This window comes from Montipora capricornis, chromosome 14 (genome assembly GCF_036669925.1).
Source record: "Montipora capricornis isolate CH-2021 chromosome 14, ASM3666992v2, whole genome shotgun sequence".
Taxonomy (NCBI): domain Eukaryota; kingdom Metazoa; phylum Cnidaria; class Anthozoa; order Scleractinia; family Acroporidae; genus Montipora; species Montipora capricornis.
The window spans coordinates 5,934,816-5,959,815 of NC_090896.1; the positions used below are offsets into that span (position 1 = coordinate 5,934,816).

General features: G+C 39.3%; 1 protein-coding gene and 1 long non-coding RNA gene across 3 annotated transcripts in view; both read right to left on the reverse strand.

Annotated features, from left to right (window-relative positions):
* Positions 1–11,961, reverse strand: part of LOC138033485 (microfibril-associated glycoprotein 4-like) — a 41,716-nt gene extending 29,755 nt beyond the window's left edge. Inside the window, exons 1-3 of one of the 2 annotated variants that reach the window (XM_068881228.1) lie at positions 11,844–11,961; positions 11,644–11,722; positions 10,192–10,280 (exon numbers count right to left, since the gene is read on the reverse strand). In XM_068881228.1, the coding sequence (XP_068737329.1) occupies positions 10,192–10,276 (85 nt within the window). In that variant the 5' untranslated portion in view covers positions 10,277–10,280; positions 11,644–11,722; positions 11,844–11,961. The remainder of the gene's footprint in view (positions 1–10,191; positions 10,281–11,643; positions 11,723–11,843) is intronic. The other variant, XM_068881227.1, reaches the window with a different exon arrangement.
* Positions 11,962–14,680: 2,719 nt separating this feature from the next.
* Positions 14,681–17,959, reverse strand: LOC138033489 (uncharacterized). The gene is made up of 2 exons (XR_011128609.1): positions 15,595–17,959; positions 14,681–15,470 (listed from the first exon to the last, which is right to left on the reverse strand). It is a non-coding gene; the product is annotated as an uncharacterized lncRNA (long non-coding RNA).
* Between the last annotated feature and the right edge of the window lie 7,041 nt (positions 17,960–25,000).

Below are 25,000 nucleotides of genomic sequence, written 5' to 3' on the forward strand. Positions count from 1 at the left end.
AAAAGGGGTAACTCAGTGCATAAAGAGGTAATCAAATAAACGAAGTATTCTGACTTGTCAAGAAAGTCTCAGATAGCCATTCAAATGCACTCGAAATCATGTGATTACCTATTATCCAATATCAAAAATACTATACATAATACCCTTTGTTTGTTCCTCCAAAATTTTGCACAAACGTTGTTTCTATTTTCTCTTGGGACTTATAATGGTCCCAAGAGAAACTGGAAACAGTGCTTATGCAAAATTTGGGATGAACAAACAAAGAGTATTATGGTATTTTTGATATTGGCCAATACAAACAAAGTGTGCACATTTGTACCTGTTTGATAAGGGAAGGGTTTGGTTTCCTAACTCGTTAAATGTGAGATAAAATTGGTTATTTTTTCCTTTCTTTGGTCCGAGAGGTTTTTCTTCGAAATTCCGGTTTTCCCCTCATAGAAAGCCAAAGCGTTTTAAAATTCCAATCGTTTCAGGATTTACTTAACAGAAGCTAATATTTGGAAGTACCACTCTTAATTCAGGTTCAGTTAGCTAATGTTCATGGCGATTTTGCTGGCGTGCTTTACCATCCTTTTTGATGAGACCAAGGGCAACTGGTATAGAGCGTTTATGACGTCACTGCCGCCATGTTGGTGTTCCAAAGATTATTCAGTCTCGATCACGTTCTACAATATGGGCGAAGTATCCTAACTGAAATAAATTGTTACGATCGGTTTCAGAGGGAAAACAGAAAATGAAAGATTCTCTGTTGCATGCTTACGCTGTCATAAAAACCTCAAATTTGGTGATTTCACGTCGCGTTATGCAGATGACCGCTAACATCCGTTCTGCACGCACTCAGCACGATTATTTATGCTCTTTTAACCAATGATATTATTCTTTTGTGGCGTTGTAGTAGTCGAAGCAGTCGTCGTTTCTTAAACTCCCCAATCTCTGAGCAACGATGCTTTGAAAATGCGAAATTTTACAGAATGCATGGAATCATTAGCGCTTTTGCCACACAACAATTTCTTAGTTTTTGATGGCTAATAATTCGCTTGATATCAAAGCCAAATTGCTTTAAAGGGAAAGGAAGGTCTAGAAAAAGTTTCTCTGAATCGAAAGTTCTTTACCTGTATTGTCATACTTGACCACTCATTTGGACAAAATGTGTTTAAATAGCCAACAATAACGCTTCAAAAATAGGCAAATTTAAATTGAAATCCGCCATCTTTGTTTTTGCATATGCAAACGAGGCTATGACGTAGCAATAGCCAAGGATTTCTCCGGATGACTAAATGTACTTGATGAAAAGAAGAAAAACACAGGCGAGGAGAGCAATACTTTGTAGACTTGAATCTTAATCCAGAGGCTAAACTGTATTGATATTGGCTCCACCTCTGAACAGATTTACCTCGCAGTCGTTAAACAGGGTTTTATATGTGAGTTATATGCAGGAGTTTTGCAAAGCGAAAGAGAGCTTGAAATGCTATCCTGCGCTTATTGCTGTGAAATAAATGCCTGGAAATCAAGTTCAATCTGTCTACCGTGGCTTTCTGCGAGATCCCGTTACAACTTCCATGAAAACAAACGATCGATTTATACATTTCCATCAAATGGCAAAAGTAAACAAAATTTTAGTTTCTAAAGAAACTACGGTGCTGCGTCGGTGGTAGATTGAAACAGAAATTGATTTTATCAAACGAGTTGATAAAGGTCGAATAACCATCGTGAAAGATTTGGAAAGCTGACGTTTCGAGCGTTAGCCCTTCGTCGGAGCGAAGCCCTTCGTCATTCCCTCCGACAAAGGGCTAACGCTCTAAACGTCAGCTTTCCAAATCTTTCACGGTGGTTATTCGACCTTTATCAACTTGTTTGATAAAATCAATTTCTGTTAAATAGTAACAGTAAATAGTTTCAGTAGTTTCTATACTTCTAACAAAATTTAACCACATTTCAAGTTAAATACGTTTATTAGTGCATAACAGTGAAAGTCGTCTATGTATGTCAATATAAGAAATGTTGGTCACTGGCTTATTTGAACGTCAAACGACGTTCTCAAAAAACTTGGTAAAGACGCTTCGACCGAAACTCTTCGGTCATCCTTGGTTTGAATTTGACAAAAAAGCGACAGCTCCTTTCAGCGGTTCATATTTGCGTATGTGCGTGACTACAAGCCTGAGTACACGTGACCTCTGCGCGAGACGAGGAACATTATGCAAGTGAAACATAAATGTCAGGAATTTCTATATGTTCATTCCCCGCATTCTGGTCTCTCTTTGAATGCCAAGCCTCCGGGAAAAGTCTCTTGTGATAGTCAACTGCCTTGTCAACTATAGTGGCGTGGTCAAAGTCCATATTATGGCCAAATTGGTTTGCGTGTTGCGCAATTTTAGAATTGCCGTCGCAAACACGGACAGCTCTTTTATGTTCACTAAGCCTTGTGGCAAGAGCTCTATCCGTTTGGCCATAATATGCCAAATCGAAATCAAGGCCGTTTACTTTGTATACAGTATTTCGAGACTGAAACAGGGTTGGTTTGTCGTTTGGTCTTGAAAAGATTGTGCCTAAAGTGCTGAGTGGTTTAAAACCAACTTTGACTCCGTTGTTGCGTAGCACTCTCGACACTCTTTCTGTTACGCCTTTCACGTAGGGCAGGACAACAAATGGTGTTCTTACTTCATTTGTAGTGTTGTTAGTGTTGGAGTCGGGATGCCTGGCTTTGCGTGCGGAGTCACATTTCTTGATAAATTGCAAGGGATAGTTGTTGTTCATCAAGACTTTCATAACATGTTGCTTTTCTTTGCGTTTTCCTCTATTTGTTGACTGGATTTTCTCCGTTCTATCAAGGAGTGTATTAACTACTGATCTTTTGTGTTGAGCTGGATGATGAGAGTAGAAATCAAGATATTTATCAGTGTGTGTCGGCTTTCGGAACACGTTGACCTGTATGCGACCGTTTGCTCTAACTGTTACTTACTTACTTACTTACTTACTTACTTACTTACTTACTTACTTACTTACTTACTTACTTAGGCCTTGAGCCCCTGGAGGGACATAGGCCATCCACAACAGCCTGCCAGCGTCCGCGGTCCTGGGCGATTCCCTCCAACTCTCTCCAGGAGCAGCCGGTCTGCTTGGCGTCCGCCTCCAGGTCTCTTCTCCAGGTGTTCTTTCGTCGGCCTCTCTTTCTCTTCCCCTGAGGGTTCCAGGTCAGGGCCTGGCGTGTGATGTTTGTCGGTGGTTTCCTCAGGGTGTGCCCTATCCATCGCCATCTTCTTCTTCTGATCTCTTCTTCTACTGGCACTTGGTTGGTTCTTTCCCAGAGATCTGAGTTGCTGATGGTATTTGGCCAGTGGATCTTCAGTATTCTTCGTAGGCACGTGTTGATGAAAGTCTGAACTCTTTTGATGGTGGTCTTGGTTGTTCGCCATGTTTCTGCTCCGTACAGTAGGACTGACTTGATGTTGGAATTGAACAGGCGGATTTTGGTGCGAGATGTTATAAGGTTGGATCGCCAGATGTTCTTCAGGGCTAGGAACGATGCTCTTGCCTTTCCGATGCGGGTCTTAACATCTGCATCTGTTCCTCCTTGTTGGTTGATCACGCTACCTCTTCCAGGTTGTTGTCTCCCAACTTCACTGCCTCTCAGGAGTGCTATTTTTCAAAAAGAGTTAATTGAATAGAGTGTAATGTGAAGTGCTAGATTTCTATCCAGGCCTTTAACATCTTCATTTCCCACGGCCTGCTCCCGTCTGACCTTGTAGCTCAGTTGGTAGAGTGGCGGAGATCTAACCGGAAGGTCGTGGGTTCAATTCCCACCCTGGTCAGAGTTTTTCTCTGTCCTTGTGTGGGCCCATTTCCATCAGTAGGGCTAACGCTCACATGGTTCATATGGAATAGAAATCTAGCACTTCACATTACACTCTATTCAGTTAACTCTTCTTGAAAAATAGCACTCCTGAGACAACTCGTAACATTTCCAAGGAACAACTCACAGCAGGAACCTTAAAAAGGATCCATCCATTGTACCAGCAGATAAGGGCAGATCCATTGTTGTTATGAACACAAGTGATTACAAGAGAAAAGTCAACACTTTGTTAAATGATAACAATACGTACGAGAAGATTACTGACAAACGCAGGAATCCCACCTCACGAGTTGAAAAGGACCTTAATCACTTGCTTTCCGAAATAAAATCTAGTCCTTGCATTGATGACCCCGATAAAGCCCAACTGGACCCTAAGTTATATCACTAACTCCACAGCACGGCCGCGACCCCTGCAGCTTTCTATGGCCTCCCCAAGATCCACAAAGTCAGCGTACCACTTCGTCCAATAACTAGTTGTGTCAACTCTCCAACGTACAGCCTATCGAAATACTTAGTTTCGATTTTATCCCCTCTACTGGACGAGAAATATTCCGTGAAAAATAGCACTGCATTTGCGGAATATATAAGAGACCAAACAATCACCGAGGATGAAATCATGGTTTCCTTCGATGTTGTTTGTCTATTCACGTCAATCCCGGTGGAATTAGCTCCGCAGGTCACCCGTGAAAGATTAGACAGCGATAATAACCTAATAGAGCGCACTAACGTTTCCAAGGGTAACATAATGCGATTGTTAGAGTTCGTTCTGCGGAACAGCTATTTTACTTATGAAAAAGAGCACTATCATCAAACGTTTGGCTGCGCCATGGGATCGCCTGTGAATGCAACCATCGCCAACCTGGTGATGCAATTTGTACAGGAAAAAACAATTTCCGCGGCCGCCCATCCTCCAAGATGATGGTATAGGTACGTCGATGACAGCCACGTTTGTCTGCCAAAGGAGTACGTGCAGGAGTTCCATGCCCACCTCAACTCTATTAACCCACACATACAATTTACTAGTGAGGTTGAAAGCGACAACGGTCTCTCCTTTTTAGACACTACAACAGTTAGAGCAAACGGTCGCATACAGGTCAACGTGTTCCGAAAGCCGACACACACTGATAAATATATATCTTGATTTCTACTCTCATCATCCAGCTCAACACAAAAGATCAGTAGCTAATACACTCCTTGATAGAGCGGAGAAAATCCAGTCAACAAATAGAGGAAAACGCAAAGAAAAGCAACATGTTATGAAAGTCTTGATGAACAACAACTATCCCTTGCAATTTATCAAGAAATGTGACTCCGCACGCAAAGCCAGGCATCCCGACTCCAACACTAACAACACTACAAATGAAGTAAGAACACCATTTGTTGTCCTGCCCTACGTGAAAGGCGTAACAGAAAGAGTGTCGAGAGTGCTACGCAACAACGGAGTCAAAGTTGGTTTTAAACCACTCAGCACTTTAGGCACAATCTTTTCAAGACCAAAGGACAAACCAACCCTGTTTCAGTCTCGAAGTACTGTATACAAAGTAAACGGCCTTGATTTCGATTTGGCATATTATGGCCAAACGGATAGAGCTCTTGCCACAAGGCTTAGTGAACATAAAAGAGCTGTCCGTGTTTGCGACGGCAATTCTAAAATTGCGCAACACGCAAACCAATTTTTCCATAATATGGACTTTGACCACGCCACTATAGTTGACAAGGCAGTTGACTATCACAAGAGACTTTTCCTGGAGGCTTGGCATTCAAAGAGAGACCAGAATGCGGGGAATGAACATATAGAAATTCCTGACATTTATGTTTCACTTGCATAATGTTCCTCGTCTCGCGTAGAGGTCACGTGTACTGAGGCTTGTAGTCACGCACATACGCAAATATGAACCGCTGAAAGGAGCTGTCGCTTTTTTGTCAAATTCAAACCAAGGATGACCGAAGGTTTTGGGTCGAAACGTCTTTACCAAGTTTTTTGAGAACGTCAAATAAGTCAGTGTCCAACATTTTTTATAGTCATTATGCAAATTCCTGACTGCAATCTCAGCATATTTCGTCTATATATGGCTTGGTTCAGTTTTCTCGCTCCAATATAATAATATTTTGGACTAGTTGACTGAGTTTCCGTATGAAGCGAATGTCACCAAGACCAATATTCATATACCTGAAGATCCTGCTTGAAGTCCTCCTCCAGACCCGAACAGACAATATAGCAGTCAGGTTTTCATGTTTGAGGAATCCATCCACGTTTTATTTAAATTTTAAATTTGCGGTGTAAGCTTCGGTTTTTTTAATTTTTATATGTGTTCCCAAGTCTAGACATGTGTCTAGTTTCATCCCCCTCGAAAGCGTACACCCCAACAGCGGTAATTGTTGATGTGAAAAAGCCTTGATACGTGTATTGAGCAACATCTGAAAGTTCCGTCGGCTTATTCTAAATTAAACGCTTCCCCGTGTGAAAGCAAACAAATACGTTTGCTGAAGCATCGAAGACGGCTGTCGCTGAAGGAAGAAAGTGAAAGAGGTACGCTTGTTGAATATTTCTTTGTCGCATGTTCAAGGTTTTTGTCTTGTTTACAATTGCTCTGGCTGATTTTTGCCGCCTAGTTTGATTGACTAGAAAATCTATAAGCATTAAGTGACTTGAGTTTCTGTCGCACTTATGTCCTACATGGCCTACTACCTATTGAACCACAAAATCGTTTACCATAGTTCACCGTACATTTGAATTTCTCGAACCAGAAAGGTCACACAACATCGGGAAAGTGATCGGCGCGGATCGAAGAACTTGGTAAGGACCAACACGTTTGTTGACTATTGCTACGTCATAACCCGTCATATCCAAGATGGTGCTCTCCGAGTCACGAAAGAGGCAACTTCAAAGCGCTCTTGTCACATTTTAACAGGGAACTGGACAAAACGGCAATTATTTTCGAATTCCTGGGGAAAAGTTTTCGCAACTTTTTCTAGACCGTACTTTCCCTTTAAATTGGAGATTTAACAAGTTCTTTTGCCTTTTGAAGTCAATGGGTGAATAGCATGATGCCTTCTGTCAGCAAATTCGTGTGTTAAAGGGAAAGTACGGACAAAGAAATACTCGACAAGCGTACCTTTTTCAATTTCTTCCTTTATCGACAGGCGTCTTCGATGCTTCAGCAAACGTATTTGTTTGCTTTCACACGGGGAAGCGTTTAATTTAGAGTAAGCCGACGAAACTTTCAGATGTTGCTCAATTCACGTAGCAAGGCTTTTTCAAATCAACAATTACCGCTGTTGGGGTGTACGCTTTCGAGGGGGATGAAACTAGACACATGTCTGGACTTGAGAACACATATAAAAAGTAAAAAAACCGAAGCTTACACCGGAAAATTAAAATTTAAAGGGAAGTTTGCTGGCGAAAATAAAACGTGGATGGATCCTCAAACGTGAAATCCTGACTGCTATATTGTCTGTTCGGGTCATTGTACCAAGGAGGACTTCAAGCGGGATCTTCAGGTATATGAGTATTGGTTTTGGTGACATTCGCTTCGTACGGAAATCTCAGTCAATCAGTCCAAAATATCATTGTATTGGAGCGAAAACTGAACTGTTATGTGCTAATAAACGTAACTTGAAATGTCGTTAAATTTCGTTAGCAGCATAGAAAGTACTGAAACGATTTACTCTTACCATTTGATGGAAATTTAACAAATTGATGTCAGTTTTTCATGCGTCTGTCCTGTTATTGATCATGAATTTCGTCATAACATTGTCAAAGTAGCTGTGGATCCACGAGGCGATAGCCGAGTGGATCTGGTTTCTTACTCTGGTTTCTTACTCGAAACACGACATTTCTAGTGTTCACGGTTTTCGGATTTTCTTTCACCTCTAGGATATGCGAATCAATCAAGGCATTCAAGGGACAAATAACGACTACCATAGCATCTTTTGGATAACGAACCCACGATCATACAAATAGGAACAAATATCAAAGATTTACGGGATCCAGTTGGCAGGACCACAAACACATCCTCACGCTTGATGAAATTCCTGAACAGGTTTCAATTCTAAAATCTCCAAATATCCAGAATTTGCTGTGTATTGTAATGTGCAAACCTATAAATACTCGGTTGAATTCACAGCCCTCCACCGCCAGTTTTCTTTTCGTAGCAGTCGTTGCGCTCAAAACCGGTTTTGTGGCCACTGGTGTGAACTATCGCCGTTCAACCAGTGAAATTGAGTGTTATATTGTTTTTACTCGAAAGAACTGGCACTGACTATGAAAACCAATCAGCGACCGTGTTCATAATCACAAATCATGGAAGTGAGATTGTAAACCGCCGTGACCAGCTTTTTCGCCTTGCCGTTTTAACCGCTCGCTCCTCGCGAAAGAAAAATTTAACCTCTGGCACCCAGGATATAAATCATAAGCTATCATAGTATTCTTTTGGAAGAAATGTAGAAGGATGTGTTCCTTTCGAAAAACGGATTTCTGATCTTGAAAAAGATTTCGCATCCAAATCCGGATTTTTTATCTATCAAATCCTTTTTGAAAAAAGATTCATTGGATTTGAAATCCTTAAATCTAAATCCAGATTTTCGGATATGTGATCACAGGCGTTCCTTTCACTGGGAATTTGAAATTAATCACCTTTAACAGCGGTTTTTCCAGCCGGATCATATAGACCCTTTCGGTAAAACGGTGCATGCTGGGTAATCAAGATAATTTTCATGATTAATTATAGACTTCGGAGTGAGAGAGACCTATAAAAGTTTTTTTCTGTGCCGGTTTGCGAACAAAGATTTACCGTTTGTCATAAATTTTTCTCGATCAAATCAAGGTGAGTGTTTGGTTCTATGCTTATTTACCAGTATGAGCTGAATAGAAGCTATTCCAGTCCGTGAAATGAAGAAGATTTATCATGAACATGCCGAAATGCGGGCAGTCAAGCAATTGACGCTTCATTGTTCGAGTCAAAACATTTCTTTTCGAGTCAATTTTATATTTTTTTCTCTCAGATGGAAGATATGGCTTTCGAAGATTTTCTGAAGTAGACCCTTGGGGTCAACTTCAGTTTTATTTCAGGACGAGGAGAGAAACTGACAACAGGAAATAAGAAAGATCTCGTTGCCCTAGGGAGGTGGGGGGAGACTCCCATATGGAACAGACGGGGATGCTCGTCGGAAATTTTGTATTTAACCCCTAACGGAGACCGTCTGGGCATGGCTCAAGCTTTTTGTGACCCCTAAAGGAGACCAATCTGGGCGTGGCTTAAGCAAATTTTGACCCCTAAAAGAAAATTTGACTTCTGTTTCTCTTCGCGTAATTCTGTGTTTCGTCGGGAACCCTAAACGAGACCTTGGCAGCTTAAAATATTGGCGCTTTGTCCGGAACACCCTAAGCGAGACCAAAATCCAAAATTTACACCCCTAAGCGAGACGACGAGCATCCCCGTCTATTTCATATTGGAGTCCCCCCCCCCCCCTCCCCCGGGCTCGTTGCACGCGCTCTTTTCGCTTTCGAGTCAAACGACCCGATTGTTGATTGCTCAAAGGATATTTCCGATCGGCTTGAAAGAGGGTATAACGGACTTTTGAGTAAGTGTGGTATTGAAAATCCATGAAATCTAGATGAAGGCGATCAGGCCGCTTTTGGCACAAATATTCCTCTATATTCTCTGCGACAAAGGCCTTTGACACCGATGGTGTCGGCAAATATAAGGCACGCAAAGCATACTCTTATTTTAAGAGATCGCATGTGCACCAAGTTCTGACTTAATCACCGAGGGATTCGGATGATCTTGTTGTGGTGAAATCGTCTGTTGCGCTATGAATGAGAATTAACGAAAAACCAAGGGAGTTTTGGGTTTTAATTTCAAAATCCACAGGCAATTGCTTGACTGCCCGATCTTTGTTGTTTCCTGTCAGTGTCGACTTTCCTCTTCTCATCCTGAAATAAAACTGGAGTTGGCCAACGTTCCACTCCAGAAAATCTTCTAGAGCCATATCTTTCATCTGAAAGAAAACGATAACTCGAAAAGTGATAAAATCGACTGTACAAGAAATGTTTTGACTCGAGCAACGAAGCGTCAATTGCTTGACCAACCGCATGTTCATGATACATTTTTCTCATTGCACGGACTCGAATAGCTTTTACACAACTCATACTGGTATATAAGCATAGAATCAAACACTTTTTTCGGATTTTGCGTTCCTTTCGACTGTGAAATTGGCTGAATCTTTGATCAAAAATCCGTTTTTGGATTCGCCGAAAGGAACACACCCAAAGCTTGTTTTTGTTGTTGTTGTTGTAATCATCATTTGTACGTTTATTTCTCTTTATTGTTGTTAGTTACCTGTCTGTCCCTCAGAAGCATTTGATATCACAGCAACTGAGAACAAGGTAATCAGAAGGAAAAACGCTGTTTTCGGAACATCCATGTTTCTGCAAAACAAGACAACACTGTGAGTTATAAACTTTTCAGTCTCACACGTAAACTTACCTCAATTTCCCTTTCAAAGCAAGTCGAAGTTCACTTTCCACGCATACACGTACAAGAGTGCAACTAATTACCCCAAAAAATAATTATAGCACTTGGCCACGATTTGCAAAAGAGATTAAAATTGAACTCGAACGGACTTTTGCATCAATTTGCCAATTTACTCAATGTGAGTGGTCTACGAAAAGTCACGTGTTAATTTATCAACCAATCAGAAGCTAAACTAAAATAAAGTTGAACTGCTCCGGCTTCTCGTGTTCCTCGTTTACGCGTTGGTTACATTTAGGTCCTGTTCAAACTTATCAATTCTAAGAGTGCCATTTTTCGTTTTCAATTATCCGGTCACGGGTTAGGGAAATGTTGTATGGTTCCGTTGCCTACAGCAATACATCTCTTTCTGATCTCGTTCGTCCTCTAGCTTTATAACTGAATTTCGCGTTGCAAGCACGTTGGGATGGGTGGTGTGAGGATGCAGGACTACTTGATCATTCTTTGTTGATCAGAGTGTTAGTAGATGTCCTTAGTTCCTAGTTTTTCTCTATGCCGAAGTTGGGAATATTATCGCTTTCAGGAATTTTTTTGAGATTTTACGACAATGTGAGTGTACAAATGCAAACCTTTCATCCTCTATTTTACTTTGAAACCTGCTCGTACCAATTTATTTTTAGGATGATTCGCCCACATTGTGCGACGTGAACGAGATGGAATAATCGTAAAAGACTTACGACAGAGCAGAATTATATTTCGAGGTGACGCTTTCGTCGATGTTGCCGTCGTAGATCTTTAAGTCCCTATTTTCCCTCTTTAACCAATGATATTCTTGTTTTGTCGCGTGGCGATTGCAGTAGCCATCATCGTTGCTTCATAGAGATCGCCTTTACGCGGAATTTTTAAAAACATGCAAGATAGCAACTCATGGCTATAAGAAGACGTGTGACTTTTGAGAAGATCAATGTTGATTCATGATTACGACACGTTTCCCAGACAAGACGAATTTCTCTATTGCTGCATCAAAATATCGTTGGAAGCGTTCAGGCGAATTATTCTGTGGGTAAAGAAGCTCTAACCTACATCATGTCTGGTGACCGATTAAAAGTTATATTTTCGCGCGGAAATGTTGTCCCTATTCGCTTATTTTTGCAACCCTTGGTCAGTTAGCTTTGGTTATCAAGGTGCGATAAATTGAAAGCAAAGATCATTTTCTTTTCATATTTGTCATCTGTTACAATATTAAGTCCTTTTAACCAGCTTTAACCAAAACCTAAGCTCAAGTATACATGAGAAAAAAGAAGTTTCTAAGGCTCTTACCTTTCACAAAGGTGAACGATGGACTTTAATCTGAACACGGACCTGACTTGGCTATTCTGGAAGCGCTTCACTGCTGAAACTGAATTTATTTCAGTACCATCAATGAGGGAGAGCTTTAATTAAGGGCACTTAGTAGCATGTTTTTCAATCCCTCTTTGTCTCAATGTTACAAAATTATATAAATTACAACTAATATTTACTTAGTCTGGAGAAGTCTGGTATTCAAATTATTATGCCAATTATGCTCTACTATTTTTCTAAGACTTACAGAAAATTAAGCAACTACGTTCGCAGGACCTTTCCCTTAAGCTCCATCCCAAAGCGAACGGAAAGGTCCTGGGAACGAGAAAATATAGAACAAATCTGTTGATGGTTGCAACTTGCAATTAGTCCAGTCTTAGGCTCTTGTACAATTGGGTTATAGCTTCCTAACAACGTGTGCATCACGTGCGAAGAGAGTGTTTGTTTAATATGTGCTTAGCTTATAATAACTATTCAGGCTATTAAGATCTGTTTCCAATGCATTTTCGGCCATGTCTGTTCCATATCAGAGAAATATTTACTTTTTCTTAAGAGCATTTGGTTTGCAGTTTTCATTAGAAAGCAACATTAATGGTTAGTTAAACAACATACATACATCCTTTATGGGCTTTCAAAGAGGGCGTTTCAAAGACAAGAATCCTATACTGAGGCAAACTAAATAATGACTAAAACACTAAATTACAATAAAATTGGATCATATATCTTTTGTGAAGTTCTCGTTTAAGACTGTGCTTGAAGGCTGATACTGAATTCAGAGAACTGTGTAAAACCACACTTGAAGGAGTGGTTACAGAGCTTAGCTTTGTGTAACCGCTTCCATTTAAAGTTCAGTTTAATAAAAAACCAGGAGTGTTATATCGAGGCCAAGCCGAGTAGTTTTAGACCGGATAAAAAACGACCTACGAATTTATTGAACGGCTTCAAAGACATTCCACAAAGAGCGCGTCCCGCTGGAGTCCATTCTGAGGGGGAAAATATTAGCATATAAGAAAAACAAGCTATGCCATGCCATGCCCTTTAGTATGCTTTATATAAAGAGTTGTTATGAGGAGTGTTTTATCAGTCTTAAAAGCTCGTGCACGTGACGTTTTATCGGTGATCTGAGAGGGTGTTTCGCTCGGGAATTATTAATGAGTTTTAAACAGACCGATGAAGGCTGAGCGATTCAGCTGAAAAATATATTTCCATCCCAATCGAGCTATTTAAAAGTGTCTTCATAATGTGCATTACACTGCAGGACTGGGAGGATATTTCTTTACCTATCATGAGATGCACCATCGGATCTGTACAAATTAAACCTGGTAAAACTATTATACAATATAATCAGAGATGAACACGCCCTCACTGATGAAAGATTTAGTCCTAAGGCGAGATAGTATATATATATATATATATATATATATATATATATATATATATATATATATATATAGTTAAGTGTACGTAAGGACGACGAAGAGACAAACTCTTGACTGTTCTGGGCGAAGTTTACTATGACGTTTCGGCCGTTTGGCCTTCTTCAGGTTAAAAATTAAAAACTAAAAAAACTATTTACAATGAGTGCAAATCACAACATCAGCAGCTTATATATACAGAGCAGAAATATTGAAATTAAGGAAACGAAACAAGGTGACATGGATTTGACAATCAAAGACAAATAAAGAACTATAACAAAGGTATATATATATATATATATATATATATATATATATATATATATATATATAAAGACGGTTATGAGTGCTTCCTGAGCCAAAATGAACGAAGATGCCAACCAAAAGGATCACAAGGATTCACAGTCCTGAGTCCTGATTTTGTTCTTACATATAACCCTAATTTACCGTCTATTAATGGGTTGATTAAAAAGCATTTTCATTTTTTGCTCTCATCGCCAAAACCTAAGGAGCTTTTTCCACCGAATTCCATAATTTCATCCTTTCGCAGGTCTAAGAACCTCAAGGAAATTCTGGCACCTTCTAAGTGTAGAAAGGGCTCACCAGAGTCGATTACATTGCCATCAGCGGGGTGTTTCACTTGTAACAAAACCAGATGCGATCTTTGTAAGAATTTCTTGGTCAACTCGCAAACCTTCTCGAGCGCACAAACGGGTAAAACATATTTTGTTCGGCAGAAACTCTCGTGCAATTCAGCGAATGTTATTTATTTGGTTCATTGCAAGAAGTGCAATCTCCAGTATGTCGGTTCTACCACGACCGAATTTAAAGTTAGATTTAGAAATCACAAATCTGCTATGAAAACAAACAAAAAAACTTGCGAAGTTGCCTCACATTTTAACCGAACCCCACATGTGTTATCGGACTTTACATTTCAATGTATTGACCAAATTCAAAACAATACGTCCGAGAACACTGAAAATTTACTCATCACCAAAGAAGCATACTGGAGTGCGCAGTTGTTTCCCTTTCACCTTTCGGGTTGAACAAAAGACAAGAATTCCATTCAAAAAATCGTATCCACTATACTTGACTTTAGCGGACTTAGGGCAAGTTGTTGCATATTTCTTAAGGTGTTTTTTAACACGAAATTTTTTTTTTTTTTAAAAAGTCCTTTTGTATGCTCTAGGTAGTTATAAGTGTTAATTGTAGTTATTTCAGTGTTCAGGGGCCCCCTTCGGGGATTCCTATTGTTTTCTTTGAATTTCTTATGTAACCGGTTTTTATTCATTGTTGTAAAACCCTATTTAAGTTGTAGATTTTTCTACCGACTCTTTTGTAACTGAAGAAGGTCGAGGGACCGAAACGTTTTAAAGAATTTTAAATTTTTATAGTTTTTAAACCAAAAGTTGTCCATTTTCGGCTTCATTTTTAACCAGTTATATATATATATATATATATATATATATATATATATATATATATATATATATATATATATAGTGGAGGTCGAGTCAACCTTGGAGTAAAGTGCTCAATGCTGTGGTAGCAGAGCTAAGTATACATAAATTGAAAGATTAAAGAGGACGCATCGATTCTCTGTTACTCTGAGTTTCGCGCCTAAGCGCTCGTCAGACAGAACTTTATTCAACTAAGATCATACCTTCTCATATACAAATTAGATAAGTAGCTAATTAATTCATTAATGTGATGATCTGATCTACGTGTGAAATAACGATTTTCTAGAGCTATTGTTGGCGGCTTGTGAAATTTGCTAAGTAAAACTTATTCTCGTGGCGGCATTTAGAAATGAGTTCTGTTCTTTTGTTTAATAAAGACGGCTTCTTGGCTCTAATTAAATAAAGTTTTTCTGTCAGGCACAAGTGGCACCGCTTGCTTTTGTTGCTGTACGCCGGGGCGGTCGCTAAAATACTCCAGTTAATTGTAAAATTGGTGTTGCTGTCTTTGAGTGTCCAGATATGTTTTGATAGTTCCGTGCTGTTTGAATAGTTTCTGTTCCGAAAGGAAAGTTTGTGCTGCGTGTAACGTTGTTTAAAAGTTCCTTCTGTTAGTCCAAAGTAGTTCTTTCCGATGGGGTCGCTTTCTGTTGTTACGTTGGCGTTGTAGACGACGCTTGAGGTCAGACAGTTGTTTTTCAGAGGGCAGTCGTTTTTCTTCCTGCAGTTACAGTTGCTTTCCGTGGAGGGTGTCTTGCTTGATTGGAGGATTTTTCTGTTGTGCTTCTTAATTATGGTTTGCAGGTTGTCTGTGCAGCTATAACTGACTTTTATGTTGTTTTTGTTGAAGACCTTGTTGTACCGATGATTTTTCGGAAAATGTTTGCAGACGAGGTTCAGGAACTCTCTGCCGATGTTTGTCTGTACGTTCATGCTGTAGGGCGGATTAAACCAAATTATGTTTCTTTGAAATGCACAAAAAAGAGGAAAGACAATAACACATGATAACATGATAAAAGAAACAAAAAGAAAATTAAAAGGTAGCTAAACTAAATTACATTTCATCTCTTCTGTTAAGGCCTGCAGGCTCCACTGTTCTTCCTCTGTGTATGAGGAATGCCTCACGAGCCTTTCTTATGGAGTCACGACTAGTGTGCAGAGCGGTATAAGGATCATGTGATCATTAAAGCGGTCTTTAAGACGACGTTTGGTCTCTCCGATGTACTGAAGATTACATTTAGTGCACTGAATCATGTAAATTACATTAGGGGTTTCACAAGTAATATGTGATTTGATTTTAAAGGTTTGTCCAGTACTATAAAAACTATATTGATTACGTTTCCAAAATTTTCAATGCACTATCGGATATGTCTTTTTAGCCCCCCCAGAGAGTTGTCAGGGAAATATTGACTTTTTTAAAAGCATTTGGTTTGCAGTTTTCATTCGAAAGCAACATTAATGGCTAGTAACGTAGCGCACATACATCAGAGAAATATTGACTTTCTTAAAAAGCATTTGGTTTGCAGTTCTCATTACAAATCAACATTAACTTAATGGTTAGTTAAAGTGGTACTATGATGAAAAAATCACGTCCTATGTTTCTTCAGATTTTGAAAGTGTGTTTGCTTAACACCTGCGTGGCAAAATTTTGAGCTTTGATTTTCATCCAAAGGCTGTTTACTTTGAGTGTAAGTTTTGGATTTCACGGTCCGCCATTACTCGCGTTCAAAACTGAACTCAGAGGGTTGAATCTAGGCAAAAGTGACGGCATTACTCACTGGCTTAAAATTTCAGCGTGTAAATGCAGTTTACTATGTATGCAAAGCACGAGTTTAAAAATCTGAAAGCGCGAACCTCGCGTGCTGCATATTGATTCAGCCGCGTCCAAACGTATTACATTCTTTGATTGTACCTGACGTCACGGCAGCCATGTTTGTGGAAAGAACAATAGCGGAAAAGTCTTTAGGGAATTTGATTCTATTATTATGCAAAATTTGAGCTACATTATTGTTTTGGCACCAATTCAGTAGTAGAGTAGTCTTTGACGTCATTTTCTCCTCGATCCAGTTCTTTCAAGATTTTAAAGTTAGTAACGGCGGACCATTAAAGAGGAAAATTCCAGTTCAAATATAAAAGTGCATTTTAAAATTAATAACGCTTAAGGTTTGGGTCACTTAGTGTTTAGCAGAAAACGTGTAACGCGCGTTCACAGCTTCCGAATATTCAGTGCGAACTGATTGATTGAATGTTTCAGTGCTAAGTACCATATTTGGAAACCCCTCGCTCTTGTTGTTACAAATATGGTACTTAGCAATTTGAATATTCAGAAGCTTGTTTCCCTGCACACAAGGGGCCGTTTCACGTTTCAATCCTCATGGGTTTCTGTGTTTAGTTAATATAGTTTTGACACCCAAGGAAAAAAAGATTTGATCTTTTTATCATAATGCCACATTAAACACCAATAATGACTAAAACATAAAATTATAAATAAAAACATATCAAGGGAGATCATAGATCTTTTAAGAAGTTCTCGTTTAGGCTCATCCTCGGCGTAAAAACCTGTGAAACTCACAGATGACGTAACATAAAGGAAAACAAAAGAGCAAAAAAACTTCAAACAATAACCTAACCCTACCACGAGCTAACAAAACAAAGAAAATTTTTCACAGGTTTTTACACCGAGGTAAACCCCTCGTTTAAGACTGTGCTTAAAGGCGAATACTGAATTCAGAGCGTTTAAAAGAACTGTGTTAAACCACATTTGAAAGAGTGGTTACAGAGCTTAGTGCTGTGTAACCACTCCTATTCAAAGTACGGTTTAATAAAAAAGCAGAAGTGTTTTATCGAGGCAAAGCCGAGTAGTTTCAGACGGGATAAAAACAACCGGCGAATTCATTGTGAGAGGAGAACATTAGCATACAATGCAAGGAAAACAAGCTATGCCATGCTATGCCATGCCAGTAGTGACTTTACATAAAGAATTCTTAGGAGAACTGTTTTATCAGTCTTTGAAGCTTCTTCACGTGATTTTTTTATCGGTGACCTGATAGGCTTATTTGCTCATCAATTATTAATGAGTTTTATAAGAAGACCGATAACAGCTGAGCGATTCAGCAGAAAGATATATTTCGATCCCAATCGAGCTATATATAGGTGTCTTTAGAATGTGGAACGAACCCTTTTTACTTCTACTCTTAAATGATATTTGTAGCTAAATATGTAGAAACGAAAGGTAGAAGAGATCTTTGCACTAACTGTACAATTTAAGCAATTGTCTTTTTATCGTTACCTGAAAGATTCAGGCGGCCCCAACGGGTTTTGAACCCATGAACTCTGCGATGCCGATGCAATGCTGAGCTATGAAGCAATTCAGTTGGGAGCAGGTCAATTTGTTGGACTCATTTGTTATCATATCATGAAAGGACTCGATGACTGAAAGAAATGTATGTAATTGAAGTGTGGGCTATAGATGGTTTTCGGTCACGTGATAAGACGGCCATGTTGGTGCACAAAACAATGGCAAATCATGGCTCGTGTTTTGCATTATAATACAGTCAAATTCCCAAAAGACTTTTTTCGCTATTGTTCTGTGCATCAACCAACAGGGAGACCTTAGACAGCAATGACCAGAACCAGGTTGCTGACCAGCGGTTTTCGTTAAAACAATGGTTTGCTGGGGGTGCTCACTCTCGCGGGCTCAGAAAACCTGGTTGTCATTGTTATTTAAGGACGGTGCCTACTATTGTTATTGCGCATACGGTCTGCGCATCTCGAGATACTCGGATTGCCTATCGGTGATGCTTACTAATACAGGGATATTTTTGCGCGGTTTAAAACTATCCGGAGAAAGTACATCTTAGTAAGTACTCTTGGTATCCAAAAAGAAAATTGGGGGTAACCATGCATTTTTGAGAGATAATGAAGCTTCAATTTGAGAAGGAACGCCATACATTGCTTTGTATTATAAAGCCTTCTACAAATGTTATTCATCAATTATCTTTGAAAAATGCGTGGTTACCCCCAATTTTCTTTTTGGATTTCAATACAACTTGTTAAGATCTACATTTCCTGCATAATCACAAACCGGGGCAAAAATATCTTTAATTAGTAGGCACCGTCCTTAAGGTTTTTCGTACCAACGTGGCTGCTGTGACGTCAGCAGAAAACCATCTATACACGAAATGTAGCAGTGATCGTAAGCAGGTGTTTATAAGAGACTATTGCTTTAATAGGCCTTTTGCAACTAACGATCACATGGCACAAAATCCGCCATGCTGGAGGGCAAGCTCATTATTATTCCCCCACTGGGACATTAAAACAAAGAGACCTGAACCAGTCAAGCTTGACTTGCCTTTGTTTTAATGTCCCAGTGGGGGAATAATAATGAGCTTGCCCTCCATACCAGCATGGCGGATTTTGTACCATGTGATCGTTAGTTGCAAAAGGCCTATTGTCCAGTGAAGTGAGATGGTCACTTCTGCATTTTGTCTATAAACCGCAATTCAAAAATAAAGCAGGCCCAGCTAGAAAAAAAGAAGCAAAAAATGCGTATTTAAATATAACGTTTTGTAATTACAATTACAGGAATTTCGCTATGGTTTTAAATTGTTCAGAATATAAATTGGGTAGCAACCATCTTGGAATTCAATAAGACGGATATAAACGGTGTAGACGTTTAAAGAGAAAAATTGAAAGTTTATCGTCAAATGCTTACGTCCACCACTTATCCTGAAATTTCACGGATCGTTGCTGAACTGTGGCAGAGAAAATACTCCAGAATTAAAACGATTATTGATTGCGTGCACAACCATACATTTGATCATTGTTATTCACCTAACGGGAGGTCCATATTGGGAACAAATATTGTACCCGAGGTCTTGAGGAACTGGCCTAGGACCATACTCAAGACAAATGAAAGGCACAGTTCTCTTTCCAATGCGGTCGGGATTACGCTGGTGAATATATTTTTTTGCGTGTTAAAGACAAAGCATCTCGCTTAAATTTCGGTAATTTCCCGTCGAATTCTGTTGTTCGATCTCTCTTTAAAGTAAACAAAAATTAATACAAAAAGTGAGAAGTTTTTCCTCAAGTCAAACACCAATTATGAAGTGAACTTAAATTATGTAAATAAGTAAAAGAAATGCAAAGAAGGGATTGCCAGGCACACGGCGATTCATCACGCATCGATTCTGCCTCGCTTCTCCGGCAACATAAAAACATTTCCGACGATGCACCCGTTCACGGAATCAATCAAATCGCACGATTTTCGTAATTTTACGTTGCTCTAGTTCTCGCCGACGTTGTCCTTGCTTCAATGGAAGGGGTGGGGGAGTTTTTCTGAATGTCACTTTTCATGGTGTTAAAATTCGCAAGTGTTTTATCTTAATGCAACCACACGGTTTCTGTATTTCACAAATCCGAAGAGCAAGTATTGCTTGCTTCAATTTTTATTTTCGCTTATGTTTTCTGAGCATGATTTTCCCTTTATTTTTCTTGTGCAAGCATTTGTTTTTGTAATTTACCAAACTCCTTTTCTGTCAACCTGTAATTGAATGGCTTCTCCCTAATGTTTCCTTTCGTGGGACAATCCTTGTCAATGTCATATTGTTTTTGTGGTAGTGCACTTTATAATGCCAAAAAGCCCGCAGCGCGTGCACAACTCACGAACACAAACAGGTCTGCTGGAAGTGTGCTTGAGTTTCAACAAAATGAGATCCAAAATCAGCAAGAATTTGTGAAACTGTTGAATAATAAAGCAGCTGCTATTTTCAAAACGATGGAATTACCAGGTGATAAATAGCCTCGTCCAGGGGAGTGAATTTTTGACTTTGCAGAAACAACAGTCAACCTCGAAAGTTGGGCTATTGTGATCTTTGTGTTGAATTCGCACGTTTCTTGTCAACCTTTAAAAAACTTGAAAGAAAAAAAACTAAACTAGCAAAATAAAAAACCCGGTGTCTTGCCATCATTTTGACACAGATGTTTCCTTTGTTTCGCGAGTAAACATGCAAGGTAACTTGATCACGGCGCCTGCTCAATTCTATGTCACTTTCGATTTTGCGATTTACTTGTGCAGCCAAAAGTACTATAGAAAAATTGGAACGTAGCAAAAATCTCCCAAAATGTTTTTCGCTCATGGTAACTGTGTATATTCTCCGTTCAAAATTTACTGAGTAAGTTGTTTACTTGTCGAAAATTTTGTTGCTGATGGTAAAATATTTTATTCTCGATCGACACTTTCTTAAAACTTCTTCTGCTTTTCGTAAAAACTGTGGATCAATATTTATTTACTTTTGTATCAATATTTGTTTGCACAAAGCAGGCTAACAACATCTGTACCTTGCTTATTTCGCATTTTTGAGCGTTAAAATATAATTTTTGGTCCTATGTTTTGGATATCAAATCGTATATCGTTACTAACCCCGCCCGACACGTCTTACCTTCAGCGAACTTTTAAAGTCTTAGAAGCTGTCAGAGGCTCAGAATGCACGCTCAAACTTGTGGTGAAAAAGAAGTTGTGAGGGAATTTGGGAATGATCAACATGTCAGCCTCGAAGCCAATGTTTCTCGATTCCCTTTTATTTTCTTCAATATTTCTGGGATTTAGTATTTTACAAGTAACCACATGTCCTCTCAGGGGCCTATTTACCTAAGACATCAACCATGGCACTATAAGGATATACGGTACCAAAACAATATCGTGTACTATTAGAGCTACATATTACGCAAAGACAACTTGAATATCCTGGAAGACAAAAGGCAGCTCAGTTGACAATTATACAGCGCTGTGTTACTGCGCTACCACACTTAAGCAATGCGTGCCTATTTTGTAATTATTGTGTGCCACTTGAAAGAGTTGCTGTTCCCCGGTACCACTGTGCCAGCTAAAGTCATGTTGAGAAAAATGTGAGTTTGAAAGATACGAGACGACAGAATTTTTCCTCATCCCAGGTGATTAGCAAGTCACAGTATCGAGTATATTCACTGCACACAGCACCTCTCAAGAAATTAAAATTTATGAGATTTTAATCGATCTCCATTTGTACCCGACTTAAATTCTACAGCTTAAAGTCAAGTATAAAGCGTTTTGAAAATGGTAGAAAAATAAACTAAGCAGGGTTAATGGAAGGGAAAAACTACCTTTCCAAATGAGATTGGTTTTCGTAGATTCTCAATTATCCTTGGTATATCAAAGAACGTAGGGGTTTTCAGTTCAGTTAGAAATGGTTAAAAAAAAGACTCGCTAATCGGGGCAACTAAATCATGGTTCTTTTTCCCCCAACAAATCGATCCAAACTTTTTCTTATGGCTACCTTTCGCAGAAAATCCATTCTACATTGTACCAGCATGTCATCCGTGTTTATGTAAACGTGATTCCGCGATATGATTCTTTTCATATATCACTTCATTCGTTGAACGTTTACTTTGAAGTGAAGTTTCTTGTTCAACAAGTACCAGGTTTCGAACCACACATAATAGCTTGCCATTATAACTGTAGTAAGTTTCTAGTAGGACAATTAATACTTCACGGAAGGAAAACAAAGTAGGTTGTAGAATTCCGGAGCATTTTCGTTTGAATTCTAAATAAGCCTTAAATGATGCGGGTTTTTTTTTTTTTTCTGCCACGCTCCAACACAAGAAACATCATGGCGAACTGAAACGATGAAAATTATACATCTCTCTGCCCTTTGTCCAGAAGAAATGAGAACCAAATTTAAGTAATGTGTTATGGAAGGATTTGTCAAAGGCGTTTTGAGTCAAGGTTGCCGTTCTTCTGTTAGCAAAGAATGTTATTGAAGAAATCAAAATGGCGTGGCCGTGGACATCCGAGGTGAAATATTTCAACATGCGTTACGATAAAGAAATCAGTGAAGGTATTTGAACAACAAGTAACATTATTTTTCCCAACTTTTATGTCGATTCTCTCGAATTAGGTTCAAGCTTTTAGCTTTGAGTAAAACAATACTCGAAGAGGACAACATCAAAGTCACCAGCTTGTATAGTAAGAATAGCTTGCAAAGTGAAGAGTGCATGCCACAAGCTGGAAACTTCGATACTCGACCGCTTTCTTTTTAATGGTCTTTTTAAGTATTTAACTATCTCAGAGGATACGAAAGAATCGCTCAGATTTTATCTGAGAAATTGATCCAACAATCCAAGATTGATTTCCATCCTTTATTGTAATGAATTAACATACGAGCGTATTGTGCAACTGAATTAGCAATAATTTTAATTTAATGCCGAGTATTTTTAAGAATTAAATCTGGTACTGAAGAACTTAAATTTTACATCAACTGAGTAGAAATTATAGTAAACTTTTAGACGGAAAGAGATTCATTAAGCTGGTGGTTTCGCGATCAGATGAGGGGGATAGGGCGATATCGGAACTCAAAACTCATCTTTTACATCGGTCGTTTATAACTGAACAAGGTTTAAGCCAAATATCATAGAGACATTTAAGATACTAGGGAGCCTACGAAACGACATCAGTGAAAACGCCAAATCAAACGATAAGTGAGTGTTTCGTGATAGCTTTTTGTTCATGTTGTAACTTATGTGCCAGGTATCCTGCATTTGGATTGGTTCGAGCGGCCAGAAAGTAAAGATGAAGAAGAAAACGATTCATTGTTATATGCTAACGTTTTTTGCCAGAGAAAACGGGAAAGAAATATACCAAAAATACCAAAACGCGTGCTACGACGTGGTCGTCAAGGAAGGAGGACGCCATCAAACAAGAATATCATTGGTTAAGGACGGTACCTACTATTGTTATTGCGCATACGTTCTGCGCATCTCGAGATACTCGGATTTCCTATCGGCGGTGGTTATTAACACAGCGATATTTTTGCGCGGTTCAAAACTATGCGGAGAAAGCAGAACTTCGCATGTGCTCTTGGTATCCAAAAAGAAAATTGGGGGTAACCACGCATTTTTCAGAGATAATTAAGCTTCAATTTGGAAAAGAACGCCGTACATTGCTTTGTATTTTAAAGCTTTTTACAAATATTGTTGATTAATTATCTTCGAAAAATGCGTGGTTACCCCCAATTTTCTTTTTGGATTTCATTACCACTTGTAAAGATCTGCTTTTCCCGCATAGTCAGTAAACCGCGCAAAAATACCTTTGAATTAGTGGACACCGTCCTTAAAAGAGGAGAAATAATCGTGCTGCACGCGCGGCACGTTTTTGAGCCGCGGATGGCAACCGGAAGTGAATTGTTCTCTCTTTCAACTCGTCTTCACACAACCACATTTATATCGCTAAGTATCTTTTCACTATTAGAGACCCAAAGTTTAAAAATCTGGGAGAAACCGCTATCCTGGCGAGCGAAACTTGATTCACTTCCGGTTGCCGTTCGCGTCTCAAAAACGCGCGTGCTTAAACTCCCTAATGCGGTACTCTGGTACGACGACATCAAATCACCACATTTGAGGTTTGACGACAATGTGAGTTAGTGTACAAACGCAAACCTTTCATAGACCAATTCGGCTAACTCAATGTTGTACCCAATTCAAATCCTCTTGGAATAAAACGTTTTGTTCCAAGAATTTCCATATCATTTAAATGTGACTGCTTCATTGTCATGCAAATTCAACACAAAAAATCTTAACCCCGAGAGATTTGAATTGGGTACAACATTGAGTTAGCCGAATTGGTCTATTGCATATTTTTACTCTGAAACCGCTCGTACCAATTTATTTTTAGGATGATTCGCCTACAGTGTGGGGTACCAACGAGATGGAATCAGTAATCGTAAAAGACTTACGACAGGGCAGAGTTATATTTCGAGGTGACGTTTTCGTCGATGTCGCCGTCGTAGATCGTAAAGTCCCTTTTTTTCCCTTTTTAACCAATGATATTCTTGTTTTGTGGCGTTGCAATTGCAGTAGCCATCGTCAGGCAGTGTGGACCAGTGGTTAGAGCGCTTGCCTTGAGATCCGGAGATCCCGGGTTCAAGACCCGCTCTGACCACTCGTTGAATTTGATCCTGGTAGTCCCTTGTTCAACTTACCAGCTGCACTAGTAAATAGCCAACTGGTTTGCCTTCGGGCAGTTGGGATTCTTAACAGTTGTTGTTGTTCTGTTCCGTTGTCTCGTTGTGTTTCATTGGCCCTGAAAAGCCCCTATGGGGAGCGGTCAATTACGTATGTATTGTATTGTATTGTACTTTAGGGTCACCTCGCAGCTCTTACAAGGTCTCACCTGATTGGAGACCACCCTTGAGGTTTAACAAAAGAACAAATAACAGAAACAATGGACCCTAGGCCTAAAACAAAAGGGCCATTGTTTCTGTTACCCTAGGCCTAAAACAAAAGGGCCATTGTTTCTGTTATTTGTTCTTTTGTTAAACCTCAAGGGTGGTCTCCAATCAGGTGAGACCTTGTAGGAGCTGCGAGGCTACCGGTACTTTACGCGGAATGGTTACAAACATGTAAGATAGCAACTTTGAGGAGAGGATAAAA